Source organism: Rhamphochromis longiceps, linkage group LG4 (genome assembly GCF_057381845.1).
Source record: "Rhamphochromis longiceps isolate RC_006_pf linkage group LG4, R_longiceps_female_GT1.1, whole genome shotgun sequence".
Taxonomy (NCBI): Eukaryota; Metazoa; Chordata; class Actinopteri; order Cichliformes; family Cichlidae; genus Rhamphochromis; species Rhamphochromis longiceps.
In genome coordinates, this window is record NC_140560.1 from 13912744 (window position 1) to 13929684 (window position 16941).

The window sequence follows — 16941 nt, forward strand, 5'->3', positions numbered from 1 at the left end:
ACTAAGAACCTAATAAAATTACAGTTAATTTTAAAATTGCACATGTGTACAATGTGCACAATTGCAGTACTGTGCAAAAATCTTGAGTCACGTGTCATTTTTCATGTTTTGGTTCTAAGGAGGCAGATTTTCTTTTCTTTTTTTTTCTTTTAAATCTTAGCCTTGAGCCTGTTCTCCGTGATTTCACTCTTATCAGTCCAGTCCTTCTGTAGCTGACCACACAGTACTGTGCAAAATTTGCATGTCTTTTTTTCTCCGGGATTCCTTAAGGTCTTTCTAAGTCTTTTAATTTTTTTAGATTATTAGGCCACTTATAACTGACTATGAATCATTCAAGCAAAAGAAAGAAAAAAAAAACACATCATGCCAGTGTTGGATTCCCCTGTGTCTCCTTCGGGCCACCTGTGCCTCAATTTTATTCCACAACCTAGACATCCACATTACTCACACTCTCATAACACATACATGTAGGGCCTTGGGGGTGGGCATATTATACGCCATCCAGAGGACAGTCTGTGTATTCAACCTCACCTCTGGCGCCGGTGCCCACCTCTCAATTTTAAATACATGTAAACATTGAGGTTTCTTGGGAAGGGCTGTGCTGACACCTGCTGCTCTCTGGCAGGAAGCACCATGCCCTCCCGTGTTTTAAATGCACTTTAGAACAGCATGCAGCAACACTACATATCAGCGGGCGGAGGAACCTGACAGGTGATCCAGGTGATTTTTTTAAGTGCACTTTCTCACTGTCCCTCTTCCCCTGTTTTTCTTTCCCTCCCTCTCTTTCTTTCCTTCTCCCTTTCCTGCCCCCCAGTCATGTCTGTCCTGTCTGTAAAAACTGAAAATAGAATAAATAAATAATAATAACAAAGGTCAGTGGCCTGTATTTGTATAGTGCTTTTACTAGTCCCTAAGGACCCCAAAGCGCTTTACACTAAATTCAGTCTTCCACCCATTCACACACTGGTGATGGCAAGCTACATTGTAGCCACAGCTGCCCTGGGGCGACAGAGGCGAGGCTGCCGGACACTGGCGCCACTGGGTCCTCTGACCACCACCAGTAGGCAACGGGTGAAGTGTCTTGCCCAAGGACACAACAACCGAGACTGTCGGAGCCGGGGCTCGAACCGGCAACCTTCCGATTACAGGACGAACTGCCAACTCTTGAGGATTGCCCCTTGAATGTACCAATATAGCAAGGCTGTGATGATCCACTTGGTAAAGTAAATCCGTTGGGCATCTTTCTTGGCCTTCAGACAATAATTCTGATGGCTAAAGAACCAGACGGGACAGGCAACAAAAAAAGAAAAAAAAGATATTGCAACATTTGTATCGCTACATAAATAAATGAGATAAAACTCAGTACTTACTTTTAAAGTTTACTCTTCAAAAGACATGAGAGATTTTTTTAAGTTGACCTTTTTCCCCCAAGAAAAAAAAAAACCTTCTTGGTGTTTGTCCGTGGTTGTCAAAAAGCTAGTTGGTTCATTAATGCCACCAACTGGCATGGAGTGTGGACCTGAATGTATTAAGAATTAGAGCCTATAGGATAATTAAATATAGCCTGATAACTTTTTCTTCTTGAGTTATTTCACATAAATCAATTGAATCTAGTCTATATATACCTAACTATATTTAGGTTTTGAATAAAAAAAGAAAAGAAAAATGCCAAAGATAACACACACAGCACTGAAACTCTCCTTTTTTCATTTTGTATTTTCTCATTATGGTTGAACAAATTTCCATGAAAATATTTTTGTCTAATCTATTGCTTTTGTCTTACAAATTTCTAAAATCTCTTGCTCCTTATGCAAAATATAAAGAAATGAGCAGTGGTTCAAGACATTGCATGATGCTGTTTACAGGCTACGTCTTACAATGATTACTGCAGCTTGGGCAAAGTCTAAAAGAAACACAGTTTCATAACATTTAGCGCAATTTACAGATAAAAAGCATCAATATTGTTTATTCACATTTTACAGAAGAAAATACCATCTATCTATTCCATCACAGAAACAAAGTAAAACACTGTAATCAACAATACTAAAGGAAACCTGAGTATAGCAAAGAAAAAGTACGGTGTATAAATTATAAATTATAAATTCACTTGTATTTTTAATACGTGAAATGTGCAATTCACTTGTATTTTTATTTTTTATTCCTATTTATTCTATTTATCCCCTTCGTATATTTTATTTATATTTGTCTCTGTATTTATATATGTGTGTGTATGTGTGTGTGTGTGTGTATATATATATATATATATATAATATTCTGTAACTGTAACTTCTGTCGGTGCTGTGCTTTTTGGAAATCGAATTTCCCAGAGGAACCCACCCGAGGGATTAATAAAGTTCTATCTTATCTTATCTTAAATGCAGCACACTTGACTTTGCAGCTTTTCTCAAAAGCAACATTCCACCCAAGAAACCTCCAGATAATGTGTGTCAGTTTGTGGACGTAAACACAGCGATCATTTAATTTATTCTCTGCAATGTCAGCTTTACAGAAGCATTAATCCTCATTTTTTAAGTTCTTTTATTTTCAAAGTATAATAGTATTCTTTTAATTTTAAAACCTTTAGTTCCATTTTTACTTTTTCCCTCTTCAGTTGATCAAGATCCAAACCAGAGCTGGCTGAGGGCCCAGGTGATGGGGCCTCTGACATGTCCGCACTGCGAGTAAAAAAATGCTTGTTTATGGAATTTTTTTTTCATATTTTTTGTCTTGAAAGAAAACATATTCTTAACAAGCAAGTTTTGCACAAGAAAATTAAGCTAATTCTAGGAAAATATGTCTAACTTTTTCTTAATAAAATATTTCAGCTCATCTTGAGCTTTATTTACCAGTTACAGGCTACACTGCAAAAACAGCTCTACTTAAAATAAGCCAGATTTTCTTAAATCTGACAAAATTGTCTTGTTTTGAGAAAAAAAAATCTGCCAATGGCGTAAGTTAAAGTTGTTTGGCTAAGGTCATTAAAACTAGCAAATTAATCTAACCTTACTCAATTCTGATCGTGGTTCTGATTCTTGAAATAAGAAAAATAATCGTTCTTATTCTGGAAGAATAACATTATCTTTCTTATTTCAAGAGTATGGAAAGGCCTGTAATGGCCTGTAATAAATTAAACACAATTAAACACAATTAAACACTAAAGTAAGGAAATAATTTCTGAAAACAGCTTGTTGAAGAAAGCATAATACTCATTATAGGTAAAGATTTTTTTTTAATAAGGATGTCTTAATAAGGGTGTCAGGGTGTCTTTCCTTGAAATAAGTCACATTTTCTTAAATTAATCCTAAATTTTAGACAGTTTTGTCTAATTAAAATGTATAAATCAGTTAGATGCATGATAGATAGAAAATGTCTTCAATCTTCAAACATCTGAAACAAGCCCTATAAACTGCAATAGCCAACAGCTCGGCTAAAGCACCAGTATGACTCACACTGATCTCTTTTTCTTTCTACATCTTGAACAAAGGAAGACACGTGATTAAGGATTCTAGCCAAGCAACTTTTACTTACCTTAATGGCAGATTTTTTTTCTCAAAACAAGACAGTTTTGTCACATTTAGGAATATTGGGCTTATTTCAAGAAGAGCTGTTTTTGCAGAAATAAATGCGGTTAAAAAAAACTTTTAATACAGTGAATAAATGATAAATCTTTGCCTAAATGATATGACAGCTACATCTTACCTCATCTCTGGTCTCATGGATTGTACTTCAGTTACACTGTGGCCAGAGAAGTGCACCTCTGTATGTTGATGGTCATCTGACACAGCCCGGGGTTCAGAAAACATATAAAAAATTTAAAAAAAGAAACACACAGGTTTTTTTTTGCTTCTCTTGCTTTTTGATTACTGTGTTTGAGGCCACCACTGGTTTCCACTGACATCAGATCCTGAATTTACAATTTCTCTTTCATTTTCAGGCCCTGCCATCTCTGGTTTGCTATCCTCATGGGGACATCCCATTGACATAAGGCTTTCCCTAGCTGCTTACTCTAACAATCAAAAATGAATGCCTAACCCTAAACCTAACCACAACCCAATTGTAACCCTGACACTAAAACCACATTTTGAGTGTGAAAAAGGCCTTCAGCCCTGTGGGGACCAGGATTTTAGTCCCCACCAGCATAGTAAATTTCAGATTTACAGATTTTCAATTTACAGATTTCCAATTTTTAAATTGGATTTTTACCTTCTCCACTACAAAAATTGATAAATTCATAGGCACAAAACAACAACAACAACAACAAAACACAAATGCAGAATTTTTAGTGTTTGAAGAACTCACTGAGTTCCTTGTTGGGTTCTTTCTTAACATTTTGCTGTTTGATTGCTGTGTTTTTTGCAACATCTCTGGAATTTCCATTGACTTCAGATCTTGTCGTGTCAGGATGATCTCTAGCTTTCTGTTTCAAAGACAACCAAGAATATATTAGTATCCTTATTTATTATTTCTTTTGAATGGTAAGCTTGCAGAGAAAAACAAAACAGGAAAATAATATGCAGTTTTATTATGAAAATCATTTTGAGCAAGATTCAGTTTAATCCAATTTTATTTATATAGCACCAAACTATGAAAACAGTCGGCTCAATGTGCTTTATATTGTACAGACCCTACAATAATACACAGAAAACACCAACAATTAGACAATCCCATATGAGCAAGTGATTTAATGACAGGGGTGTTTTAATTATCTTTATTTTGAATGGTAAGTTTTTAATAAAATACAGTCTTACCTCAGGAAGGCTATTAACGACACCCTTTACTTCTTTGATATTCACTGCAGGTTTCCCAGGTGTTGAAATTGTGCTGGTTGTTGTCTTCTCTGAAAGAAGAAAAGTGATTAAAACATGAGCATGTGCACTTTGGGATTTTTAGAATTAGATTCATGTTGATGTTCAGTCTGATCTTCAGCAGATCATCTTGTCCATGTCTCCATGTCTGTATTGAGTTGCTGTCATGTGATTGGCTGATTAGATATTTTCATTAATGAGCAGTTGGACAGGTATACCAGAAAAAATTTAAAAACATGGCTGGATAATATCTTTTGAAAAGTACAACTATTCATTACAGAACACACCTGATCTGTTTTGAATACAAAGACATTGGGAAATAATATTTATTCAAACAGCTAACAAAACTACTATAGTAGTTAGCTGTGCGCACATATAATAATAATAATAATAATAATAATAATAATAATAATAATAATAATAATAATAATAATATATTGCATTTATATTCCGCTTTTAGGGGCCCTCAAAGCGCTTTACAATTCCACTATTCAGTCACTCTCGCATTCACACACTGGTGGAGGCAGCTACAGTTGTAGCCACAGCTGCCCTGGAGCAGACTGACAGAAGCGAGGCTGCCATATCGCACTATCAGCCCCTCTAGCCATCACCAGTAGGCGGTAGGTGAAGTGTCTTGCCCAAGGACACAACGACCAAGACTGTCTGATTACAAGACGAACTGCCAACTCTTGAGCCACGAATGCCCCAAATGTACTAAAATATTTGTAAATGCTGACATAAAGTAAGAAAAGCTCTTAAAGGACAACCTTGAAACTTGTAGAAAATAGACTGAAACTGTTTTTCTTCTACTTCAACAAAAAGTACACAAAATAGAAGCTCAACACAATATTCAAGTGCTTTTAGTGTTTGAACAACTCACTCAGTTTCTCTTCAGGTTGTTTCTTAACATTCAGCTGTTTGATTGCTGTGTTTTGTGCCACATCTCTGTTATTTCCACTGACTTCAGATCTTGGCATGTCAGGATGATGTGTACTCTTCTGTTTTAAAAACAATGAAGGATATTTTAATATTTATTGTGAATAATTGGACTGTATTGGGTAAAAGCTTACATTTGGAATTTGTTTTGTATGTCATGCTGAACCATAGTATTTGCCACATTTCTAGCTTAATGACGGTGCTTGTATAGAGTAATCTCAGATCAGTGACATATTCAAAACTTCCAGCAATGTAAAGTACAGTAAAATATTAAAATAAAATAATCTGTCTTGCCTCAGGAGGGATGTTAACCATACCCTTTACTTCTTTCATCTGTAATGCATGTTTTCCAGGTGTTGGAATTGCACTTGTTACTCTGTCTGAAAAAAGAGGAAGAGTTATTTTCATACACAAACAAGGTCTTTGTTATCCAAACATACCAATAAGAAATATATTGGAAATGTCACCTTTGATACCATTGCTGCCAGTATGGTTAGAGGCAACAGCAGGCACAGTCTCTTCCTCATCATTATCACTTTCTTCATCCTCATCTTCCTCAGTGCTAGGCTCATCATCACCAACAACATCTTCATCCATGTGCTCATCTTCTTGTTCTTCATCTTGATCTTTAACACGATCTTCCTTGTGTTCTTGTACAAAAGGGATATAAATGTTTAAAATATTACCATGTACACTAAGATTTTCATAACTACACTGAACAAAAATATAAATGCAACACTTTTGTTACTGCTCCCATTCCCCATGGGATGGACGTAGAGACCTAAAATTCATTCCAGATACACAATATAACCATCCCTCCCAAACAGTGGTCACAAATCAGTCCAAATGTGTGGTAGTGGGCACATCTGCTATATTGAGATAATCCATCCCACCTCACAGGTGTGCCACATCAGGATGCTGATCTGACATCATGAGTAGTGCACAGGTGTACCTCAGACTGCCCACAACAAAAGGCCACCCTGGAATGTGCAGTTTTTTGCGTTATTGGGGGTCTGGGGACCCAGAACCGGTCAGTATCTGGTGTGACCACCATTTGCCTCATGCAGTGCAACACATCGTCGCATGGAGTCTATCAGATTGTCAATTGTGGCCTGTGGAATGTTGGTCCACTCCACTTCAATGGCTGTGCGAGGTTGTTGGATATTCGTGGGAACTGGTACACGCTGTCGTATACGCCGGTCAAGCACATCCCGAACATGCTCAATGGGTGACATGTCCGGTGAGTATGCTGGCCATGCAAGAACTGGGACATTCTCAGCTGCCATCTGCCCTGAACAATGTGAACCATGATTCATCCGTGAAGCGCACACCTCTCCAACGTGCCAGAATGTGAGCATTTGCCCACACAAGTCTGTTACGGCGACGAGCTGGAGTCAGGTCAAGACCCCGATGAGGACGACGGGCATGCAGTTGAGCGTCCCTGAGACGGTTTCTGACAGTTTGTGCAGAAATTGTTTGGTTGTGCAAACCAATTGTTCCAGCAGCTGTCTGGGTGGCTGGTCTCAGACGATCTTGGAGGTGAACCTGCTGGATGTGGAGGTCCTGGGCTGGTGTGGTTACACGAGGTGAGGTCTGCGGTTGTGAGGCCGGTTGGATGTGCTGCCATATTCTCTGAAACGCCTGTGGAGACGGCTTATGGTTGAGAAATGAACATTCAATGCACGGGCGACAGATCTGGTTGACATTCCTGCTGTCAGCATGCCAATTGCACGCTCCCTCATTGCTTGTGGCATCTGTGGCATTTTGCTGTGAGACAAAACTGCACATTCCAGGGTGGCCTTTTGTTGTGGGCAGTCTGAGGTACACCTGTGCACTACTCATGATGTCAGATCAGCATCCTGATGTGGCACACCTGTGAGGTGGGATGGATTATCTCAATATAGCAGATGTGCCCACTACCACACATTTGGACTGATTTGTGACCACTGTTTGGGAGGGATGGTTATATTGTGTATCTGGAATGAATTTTAGGTCTCTACGTCCATCCCATGGGGAATGGGAGCAAAAACAAAAGTGTTGCGTTTATATTTTTGTTCAGTGTAGTTCTGAGCTAATGCATACTCCTTTTTCTGAACTTCCTTGGTATATTTTTTAAAGGTTTTAAAACAACTGATTAAAAATAATACTACAATGTTTGCATGCTTTTGATTAATATTTTCCAAAGTTCTCTGGTTTTGGGTTATGATAGAAGGAACAGCAGACAATAGAAAGAGAGCAAAGAAAATAGATTGCAACCGGATTTCTACTACTTCTACAAAAAATGCACAAAATAGAATTTCAACATTCAAGTGCTTTTAGTGTTTGAACAACTCACTCAGTTCCTCTTGGGGTTCTTTCTTAACATTCAGCTGTTTGATTGCTGTGTTTGTTGCCACATCTCTGGTATTTCCACTGACTTCAGATCTTGTCGTGTCAGGATGATGTCTAGTCTTCTGGTGCAAAGATAGTCAATTATATATTAGTACCCTTATTTATAATTTCTTTTGAAAGGTAAGTTTGGATGGAGTAAAAGTAGATCAGGAAAATAATATGCAGTTTTATTATGAAAATCATTTTGAGCAAAATTCAATTTAATCAATTTGTATTCATATAGCACCAAACCATAAAAACATTCACCTCAAGTTGGACAGTTTTATTTTGAAAGCAATTTTAAACAAGATCCGTTTGAAACACATGTTCAAGTGTGAGGCATTGGTTGAAAATAAATTAGAAATATCTTTAACACACAATGGAACACTGTCCGTCATGGATTGGCCGCCCCACAGCTTTGACCTCAACATTAGTGAAGCAGTGTGGGATCATCTTGTCAGAGAACAGAACAGAAGGCAGCCAACATCCAAAGAAGAGCTTTGAATGTCCTTCAAAAAGCCTGGAGAACTATTCCTGCTTCTCTCCACCCCAGGGAAAAAGGTAACACTACCTGGGTCTGGGCGCAGTTTCCCCCTCCAGGGGCAAGGGTACCTAGATCTGGGGCTTAGAGTACGCTTGGGGAGTGTGATTGTGTGTACAGTGTCTATTTATGTCTGTCTCCACGTTGGGTGAGTGCTGAGTAATTGCATATGAGAGCATGAGGGTGGGAATGGATGTTTGTATCTGTGTGTGCCTGTTTGTTTGTGTCTATATGTCAGGTTGGGTATCTGATGCCACCTCTCTAGGGACATCTCAGGCCAGTGGCAGATGCCCTCAGACATCGGTGCATTGGTGCTTCTTTGTGCCCGGAGATTGGCATCCAGGTACGCACCGGCTCACTCCTGGTGGCTGCTTGTAGGGGCCTGGAGCCTGGGGCTCACTTGGGCCCCTTCGGGGGTGGGGTGCCCTCGGCCTCTCGGCCTGGGGCTCGGTCGCTCTGGCGCAGCTGGCTGCTCACGGGCGCGTCACTGCAACCCCCCCTGGCTTCTGCGCCACGGCTGCTGAGTGACCCCTCATCTGGGGCTCTCCTCAGCTCGTTCGGGGACAGTGGCGCAGCTGCCCCTCTGTTGGTCTTCCTTGGTCTCTTGTGTTCTGGGGGCCTCTGGATGTCTGGAGTCTTGATCTCCTCCATACCTGCTTCATACCCTGGAGGACGGGGCTGTGGCTCCCCACACCCTCTAGCAGATCATTACATGAAGGAACCTGTTACATAGAAGCGCGCTCATGCTCACAGGTGTACACACGGGTGATCACACACACAAACTACACCCCTTTTGGCTCCTACCTCAAAGCACACTGTGTGCTGTCGATCCTACGTGCTGCACAATAACGTTTAATAATAATTTAGTACTAATATTTAGTATTTACTGTTATATTCACATAGATCATTGCGATGATGTTGTTTATTATATTGCACTTTTTTTTTGCTTGTTTTCTCTTTTTCCTTTCTCAACAGGTGATCCAGGTGATTGATATGTGTTTTTTGTCTGCTTATTTTGTTGGTTTTTGTTTTTTGCCCTTTATCTCTGTTCCTCTTCCCCGCTGTTTTTCTTTCCCTCTTTCTTTCTCCCCTTTTTTTTTTCCCCAGTCAAGTCTGTCCCGTGTTTAGCAAGTGAAAATAAAATAAAATAAACAATAAAAGCAAAGGTGAATCAAATAGACCAATACGGCAAGGCTGGGGACAGGCCAAAAAAAAAAGAAAAAAAAAAAAGGACAATGCTGGATTAAAAGATAAAAGTAATTTTGAATCAGCTGTATTTTCATGAGGGTGGAAACTACCAGCACTGTAACGTGCTGTAAAATATTTTGAAGAAACTTCCTCCATCTTACCTCAGGAAGGCTATTAACGATACCATAAGCTTCTTTAATCTTCGGGGCAAGTTTCCCAGGTATTGAAATTGTGCTTGTTGTTGTCTTCTCTGAAAAAAGAAAAGTAATTAAAATATGAGCATGTGCACTTTGGGATTATTAGAATTAGTTTGATGTTCAGTCTGATCTTCAGCAGATCATCTGGTCCATGTCTCCATGTCTTCAATGAGTTGCTGTCATGTGATTGGCTGATTAGATATTTTCATTAATGAGCAACTGGACAGCTGTTGTCCTACTGGGAGACTTCAATGCTCACGTGGGCAACGACAGAGAGACCTGGAGGAGCGTGACTGAGGAACGGCCTCCTGGATCTGAACCCGAGCAGTGTTTTGAGGTTGGACTCCTGTGCAAACCACAGTTTGGTCATAATGAACACCATGTTCAAACATAAGAGTGTCCATAAGTATGGCACCAGGATGCTCTAAGCCGCAGGTCGATGATCGATTTTGTAATCGTATCACCAGACCTAATGCCATATGTTCTGGACACTCGGACCTGGCACACCTAAACGTATAGTGAGGGTGTGCTGGGAACGTCTAGGAGAGGCCCAGGTCCGTGAGATCTTCAACGCACATCTCTGGCAGAGCTTCAACAGCATTCCAAGGGAGACTGGGGACATTGAGTCCGAATGGACCATGTTCAGCATCTCCACAGCCAAAGCCGCTGCAGTGAGTTGTGGCCGCCATGTGGTTGGTGCCTGTTGTGGTGGTAACCCCCGAACCAAACAGTGGACAACAGAGGTGAAGGGAGCCACCAGGCTGAAGAAGGAGTCCTATCGGGCTTGGTTAGCCTGTGGGACCCCGGAGGCAGCTGACAGGTACCGACAGGCCAAGCGGAATGCAGTGCAGGCAGTAGCTGAAGCAAAAACTTGGGTCTGGGAGGAGTTCGGAGAGGCCATGGAAAAAGACTTTCAGACTGCCTCGAACAGATTCTGGCAAACCGTCAGGTCACTTAGGGGGGGAAAGTGGTGCTCTACCCACACTGTGTATAGTGCAGGTGGAGCACTGCTGACTTCGACTGTGAAAATTGTCGGGCGGTGGAAGGAATACTTCGAGGACTTCCTCGAAGTTGCCAATGTCCGGGGGCGAGGTCACTGAGGAAGTCAAAAAGCTCCTTGGTGGCAGAGCCCCTAGGGTGGTCGAGGTCTGCCACGCGTTACTGAAGGCTCTGGATGTTGTAAATGACATGCCTCTACAATTTTGCATGAAGATCAGGGGCAGTACCCCTGGACTGGCAGACCGAGTTGGTTCCCATCTTTAAGAAAGGGAACTGGAAGGTGTGCTCCAACTATAGGGGGATCACAGTCCTCAGCCTACCTGGGAAGCTCTCTGCCATGGTGCTGGAAGGAGAGTTTGTCCTTTAGTCTAACCTTGGATACAGGAGGAACAATGCTATTTTTGTTCTGGTTGTGGAACACTGGATCTGCTATTTATCCTCTCAAGGATACTTGAGGGTGCATGGGAGTTTGCCCAACCAGTCTACATGTGTTTTGTGGACTTGGAGAAGGCATTCGACCATATCCCTCTGTGTAACCTGTGGGGGGTACTCCGGGAATATGGGGTGTCTGGCCCATTGCTACCCGCCATTCAATCCTGATACAACCGTTGCAAGAGGTTTGTCCGCATAGCCGGTAATAAGTTGGACTCGTTCCTGTGGGTGATGTCACTGATTCTGTTTGTAATTTTTATGGACAGAATTTCTAGGTACAGCCAAGTAGCAGAAGGCTACGAAAGAGAGTCTAAGAGTAGAGCAGCTGCTCCTTCACATCGAAAGGAGCCAGCTGAGGTGGTTCATGCGTCTGACAAAGATGCCTCCTAGACGGGTGAGGTGTTCCGGCCATGTTCCACCAGGAGGAGGCCCCGGGGCAAACCCAGGACACATTGGAGAGATTATATCTCTTGGCTGGCCTGGGAAAGCCTTGGTGTTCTCCCAGACAAGCTGGAGGAGGTGACAGGGGAGAGGAAGGTCTGGGCTTCTCTGCTTGGGCTGCTGCCCCTGTGACCCGGCCCCGGATAAGTGGAAGAAGATGGATGGATGGATGGATGGATGGATGGATGGATGGATGGATGGATGGATGGATGGATGGATGGGACAGGTGTACCAAATAAAATGGCTGTTTAGTGTCTTTTGGAAAGTAAATAATACTTATTCAAACTGCAAACAAAACTACTATAGTAGTTATCTGTGTGGACACATGTGCTAAAACATTTGTAAATGTAAAAATGTAAATCAAGTGCTTTTAGTGTTTGAATAACTCACTCAGTTTCTCTTCAGGTTCTTTCTTAACATTCAGCTGTTTGATTGCTGTGTTTTTTGCCACATCTCTGTTATTTCCAATGACTTCAGATCTTGGCATGTCAGGATGATGTGTACTCTTCTGTTTTAAAAACAATGAAGAATATTTTAGTATTTATTATGAATAATTGGACTGGATGGGGTAAAGCATACATTTGTAATTTTGTATGTCATGCTGAACCACAGTATTTGCCACATTTCTAGCTTAATGACGGTGCTGGTGTAGAGTAATCTCAGATCAGTGACATATTCAAAACTTCCAGCAATGTAAAGCACAGTGAATCATTTAAATAAAATAATCTGTCTTGCCTCAGGAGGGATGTTAACAATACCCTTTACTTCTTTCATCATAGGTGTTACACTTGCTGAAAAAAGAGGAAGAGTTATTTTCATACACAAACAAGGTCTTTGTTATCCAAACATACCAATAGGAAATATATTGGAAATGTCACCTTTGATACCACTGCTGCCAGTATGGTTAGAGGCAACAGCAGGCACAGTCTCATCCTCATCATTATCATCTTCTTCATCCTCATCTTCCTCAGTGCTAGGCTCATCGTTACTGACATCAACTGCATCTATATCCTCATCTTCCTCTTCTCCATCGTCATCTATATCTTTAACATGATCTTCCGCACTCTCTTCTTCAGAAGAAGAGATAGAAATCTGTGTAGCTTCTTTATCTTCCCATTTATCTGCCCATACATCATCTTCATCCATATCCTCATCATCCTCTTCTCCATCCTCATTTTCTGTCGTGTCCGGGGTGGCGGACGTGTGGAGTTGAAGATGGGACCCAAAATGCAGCAGCTCTGATGCAGGTGAGTATTTATTGAACAGGACTAGATACAAACAGAAGTGGCAGGTGAACATTAAACTGGAAAACCTAAACTGGGCAAAACTAACAAAACAAACCAGAACGAAGATGCAGGGAGGTATGGGGAAATACACAGAGAGAGAGACGGACGGCGAGACGCAGGAAGACCGAGGGGAACAACACAGACAAACCAGCAACTAACAGAGGCAGACACGAGGTTTAAATACACAGAAGGATAACGAGGGAATGAGACACAAAAGGAGGGCACAGCTGGGAGTAATTCGACCTGACAAGACAGGGGAAAAGTAACCTGAACACACTGAGATCAGACACGGACCTTCAAAGTAAAACAGGAAACACATACATGTAATGACATAACACACCAACTTAACACAGACTGGGGGACACAGAACATAGGAACATGAACCATGAAACAGAAGAGTACCACCCAAGGTACCCAAAACCACAGAATAATAATGAACTAAAACATAAACACGGAGTCACAGACTCCGGACCATGACATCTTCATTATGAACTTCCTTGTAATATTCTTTCAAGAAATAGAAATGTTTAAAATATAACAACGTAAACTGAGATTTTTGTAACTTTTTCTCAGTTTCAATTCAATTTTCACACAAGTGCCGTATTGCGGGATTACAACAATAGAAGAACAAAAAAAATACAGTTATCATTACGGAATAGTTAAAGGTAAGTGGCGTGGCACAAACTTGATACGGGTAGAAGTTAAAATCTAATTTGTTTCGAAGGCTAGCTTAAACAGGTGGATTTTTAAACGTGACTTGAAATATTGAATGAATTCCGATGGACGGACATCAATCGCCAGAATATTCCAAAGTTTAGGTGGAGCAATAGCAAAAGCACAATGCCCCCTAGTCTTTCATCTGGACATTGGTTGCACTAAGAGCCACTGATTAGAGGATCTAAGTGCTCTCTTGGGGGTATATAGGTCAAGGAGGTCGATTAAGTAGCTGGGCGCCAAGTTATTTAAAATTTAAAAGTGTACAAAAGGATTTCAAAAACAATACGGTATTTGCCAGTGAAGGTTGGCTTAGACAGGTGTAATATGATCAGGTTTTCTGGTGCCGCTTAAAAAACGTGCTGCAGCATTTTGGACAAGTTGCAGGCGTTGGATGAGGGAAAGTTGGAGGCCGAGATAAAGAGAATTGCAACTCTTTTTTTCTCAACTTCTGTAGGGTATTTGTCAAAATTACTGAAGTTTTGAAAGAGCTTATTAAAAATATTACAATAATGTTTGCATGCTTTTGGTTCATATTCTCAAACATTCTCTGGTTTTGAGGCACAGATAGAAGAAAGAGCAGACAAACCTGTTAAGAGGTCCTGGGACTCAAGGTCTGATGATTGTCGTTTTCTTTTTTTTTTGTCTATATCCTGTAGTGGTTAGGTAACCTCTCTGTGATAAGTTAATTCAACAGTTTATTTAGTGAAATCAGATTTTTGTAGATTCACAGAAATGCAAAAAAAAAAAAAAAGTACCTTGAACCAATAGTGCAGAGGAGCTTTCTTGTGGTAAATAGATGACTTCCATTTTCTACATGAATCTTTTCCTGCAAGCTTCTCAAACTCAGGTGGACTGTAAAAGGAGCCTTCAAACTCAATACAATCCTTACCTATAGTTATAAAGAAAAACGTAATCGTTTTAATGAAAAATTATTTATTTATTTATTTATTTATTTATTTATTTATATATTTCACTGTATGTACAAAAATAGAAAAGGAAAGACTGGTAAGAAAGGTAAGACTGTACTTACCTTTTCCCAACTTCTCTACATCCATCCAACCCTTTTTGTCTCCACATTTTACACGCCAGAGGTCTGTTTTTTGCAACACCAAAAAAAAGGAAGAAGTAATTTCTCCATTAAAAAAATAATGTAAATGTATTTTCATGGTCAATTTACAATGTACTAATAATTTGCAATTGTAGAGGTTGTATAAAGAGAGATGCCAGTTGTGGGAGTATTTCCTACTTTCATTGTAATAGTTGTGATAATGCAAATATTTATAATTCAATTCAGTTTTATTTATATAGCACCAAATCACAACAACAGGTACAGACCCTGCAATAATACAGAGAAAACCCCAAAAATCAGATAACCCCTTATGAGCAAGCACTTTGGTGACAGTGGCAAAGAAAAACAAGAAGACCCGGGCAGAACCAGGCACAGAGAGGGTCAGCCATTCTGCCATATCTGCCAAAATCATGCAATCACGTAAGATAATTTTAATGTAATTATGCATGTAGGCATATATATCATATATATGCATTTAACAACTAGGAGGACAATAGAGAATAGGAAGTACCCTCAAAACTGCCATGTCTCATTATAGCCTGCAACATCAACAGCTTCAGAAAAATTCTACTGCGTACACAGAAATATATTTTAAATAAATAGATCTTCAGGGTAAAATGACCCGAAGGACTTACTCTTGTCATCTTTCTCATCCGTGACTCTCTTTCTTTTCTTCAGGCTAGTTCTTCCTTCTTCCATTTTGTAATTTTAATCTATCAACACAGATAAATAAAAAAGTTTTTTTTTTTTTCAAATATATGCACCACACTATATGTGGCACTTTTTATATGAGATAAATCTTGCATTTTCTATTAGCTTTTAACATTTTAATCTAATTGTAAGTAATTCTGTTGTTCCTCTGTGGGTGACAGGAAGGAAGGAAAAGCAATGAGACTGAAAACATCTGAATACAAAGATGAAGACTCTTACCACGTACTTTTACCCATATTATCCATATAGCTTAGCCGTTTAGACTTAACTGCTATCACTATCCAAATCAACAAATCTACTGTATACACAAATGCCCCTTATATAGATATGTGTGTGTGCATGTATATGTATAAACAAAGTTACATTCTGTAATTACAGTAACACTAAGGTCTATAACATCAGAAACCACAGGAGAGCAAATAGACAGCACATCTTTGCACAAGTTCTAGCAATCATACATCCGTTATCCATGTATAAAAACACTATATATTACTTAAAAAAAAAAAAAAAAGAACAGAGAGGCGAAACACCAGAATAGGGACTTACCTGTGTCGCCGACTAGATAGCAGATGATGTTCCAGAACAGGAAAATGAAACTTAACTTTTCAGTTACACTGGAAAAAATAAACACGCCCAGTCGTTAAGGTGTGTACATTGACTTCCGGTAAAGACGGCAAGTTTTACAGGTAAGACGATTTAAACTGACATTTACAGTCGCTATTTATATATGGAGAGAAACCTAAAAAAAGGGCAAGTGCACGTACGATATGATTTACAAATGTGTATAATATGTATAATTTTGAGACAAACTTCACACTGCCAGCTTCGCCGAGATCCGCAAACTTGAGCTGTGTTCATGTCCTAGTGTAAAACTGGGACATTTGAGGTTCCTCCGTATACCTGCATTTTGTTTATTTATTTATTCAAATAAAGTGATCGTCCCTTTTTCTAAATACAGCAGAAAATATAATTTACCAATTACAGACAGTACACAGTTGCCTATATAATAATCTGCTGCTGCATGCTGGACGATCTTCCGCTGGGAAAAGTCAGTCAATGCGCGGTTGCAGAACACAATGGATGCACATCACTGTGGATCATCCTCTGGAGCAAACATATGCTAACTAATCTCTTTATATTTCTGAATATAAATATAATCCAGGTAACGTGGAATAACACTGATGTTAATTGACCTTTCTCTACTTAAAGCAGGCTAACATTAATGTTAGCATAATAAATAACTAAGGAC

At 39.8% G+C, this 16941-nt stretch overlaps 1 protein-coding gene across 4 annotated transcripts; it reads right to left on the reverse strand.

Annotated features, from left to right (window-relative positions):
- Positions 1 to 1703: 1703 nt before the first annotated feature.
- On the reverse strand, positions 1704 to 16735 carry LOC146671204 (uncharacterized). 4 transcript variants are annotated; one of them, XM_085405137.1, is made up of 17 exons: positions 16239 to 16735; positions 15617 to 15694; positions 14943 to 15005; positions 14668 to 14801; positions 14499 to 14584; positions 12788 to 13177; positions 12645 to 12700; positions 12300 to 12417; positions 10002 to 10090; positions 8077 to 8194; positions 6218 to 6391; positions 6036 to 6121; positions 5686 to 5803; positions 4749 to 4837; positions 4300 to 4417; positions 3700 to 3775; positions 1704 to 2675 (listed from the first exon to the last, which is right to left on the reverse strand). In XM_085405137.1, exons 6-17 carry the CDS (start codon positions 13053 to 13055, stop codon positions 2522 to 2524), a joined length of 1464 nt encoding a protein of 487 aa, XP_085261263.1. In that variant the 5' UTR covers positions 13056 to 13177; positions 14499 to 14584; positions 14668 to 14801; positions 14943 to 15005; positions 15617 to 15694; positions 16239 to 16735; the 3' UTR covers positions 1704 to 2521. The 4 variants fall into 4 exon arrangements, with proteins under 4 accessions (XP_085261263.1, XP_085261261.1, XP_085261260.1 ...); XM_085405135.1 differs by having other exon boundaries at positions 6209 to 6391; positions 8077 to 8191; positions 16239 to 16734; XM_085405134.1 differs by having other exon boundaries at positions 6209 to 6391; positions 16239 to 16734.
- Positions 16736 to 16941: the final 206 nt, after the last annotated feature.

Bases quoted from the DNA above. Each gene is read 5' to 3' on its own strand.
- LOC146671204 (XM_085405133.1), bottom strand. From the start codon at position 13,208: ATGTTCACCTGCCACTTCTGTTTGTATCTAGTCCTGTTCAATAAATAC. The intron at 5,804-6,035 runs GCAAGACAGATT...TTTTTAAAACAG, and splicing joins TGGTTAACATCCCTCCTGAG to AAGAGTACACATCATCCTGA. The intron at 4,838-5,685 runs GTGAGTTGTTCA...TTCTTCTTTCAG, and splicing joins ACAACCTGAAGAGAAACTGA to AGAAGACAACAACCAGCACA.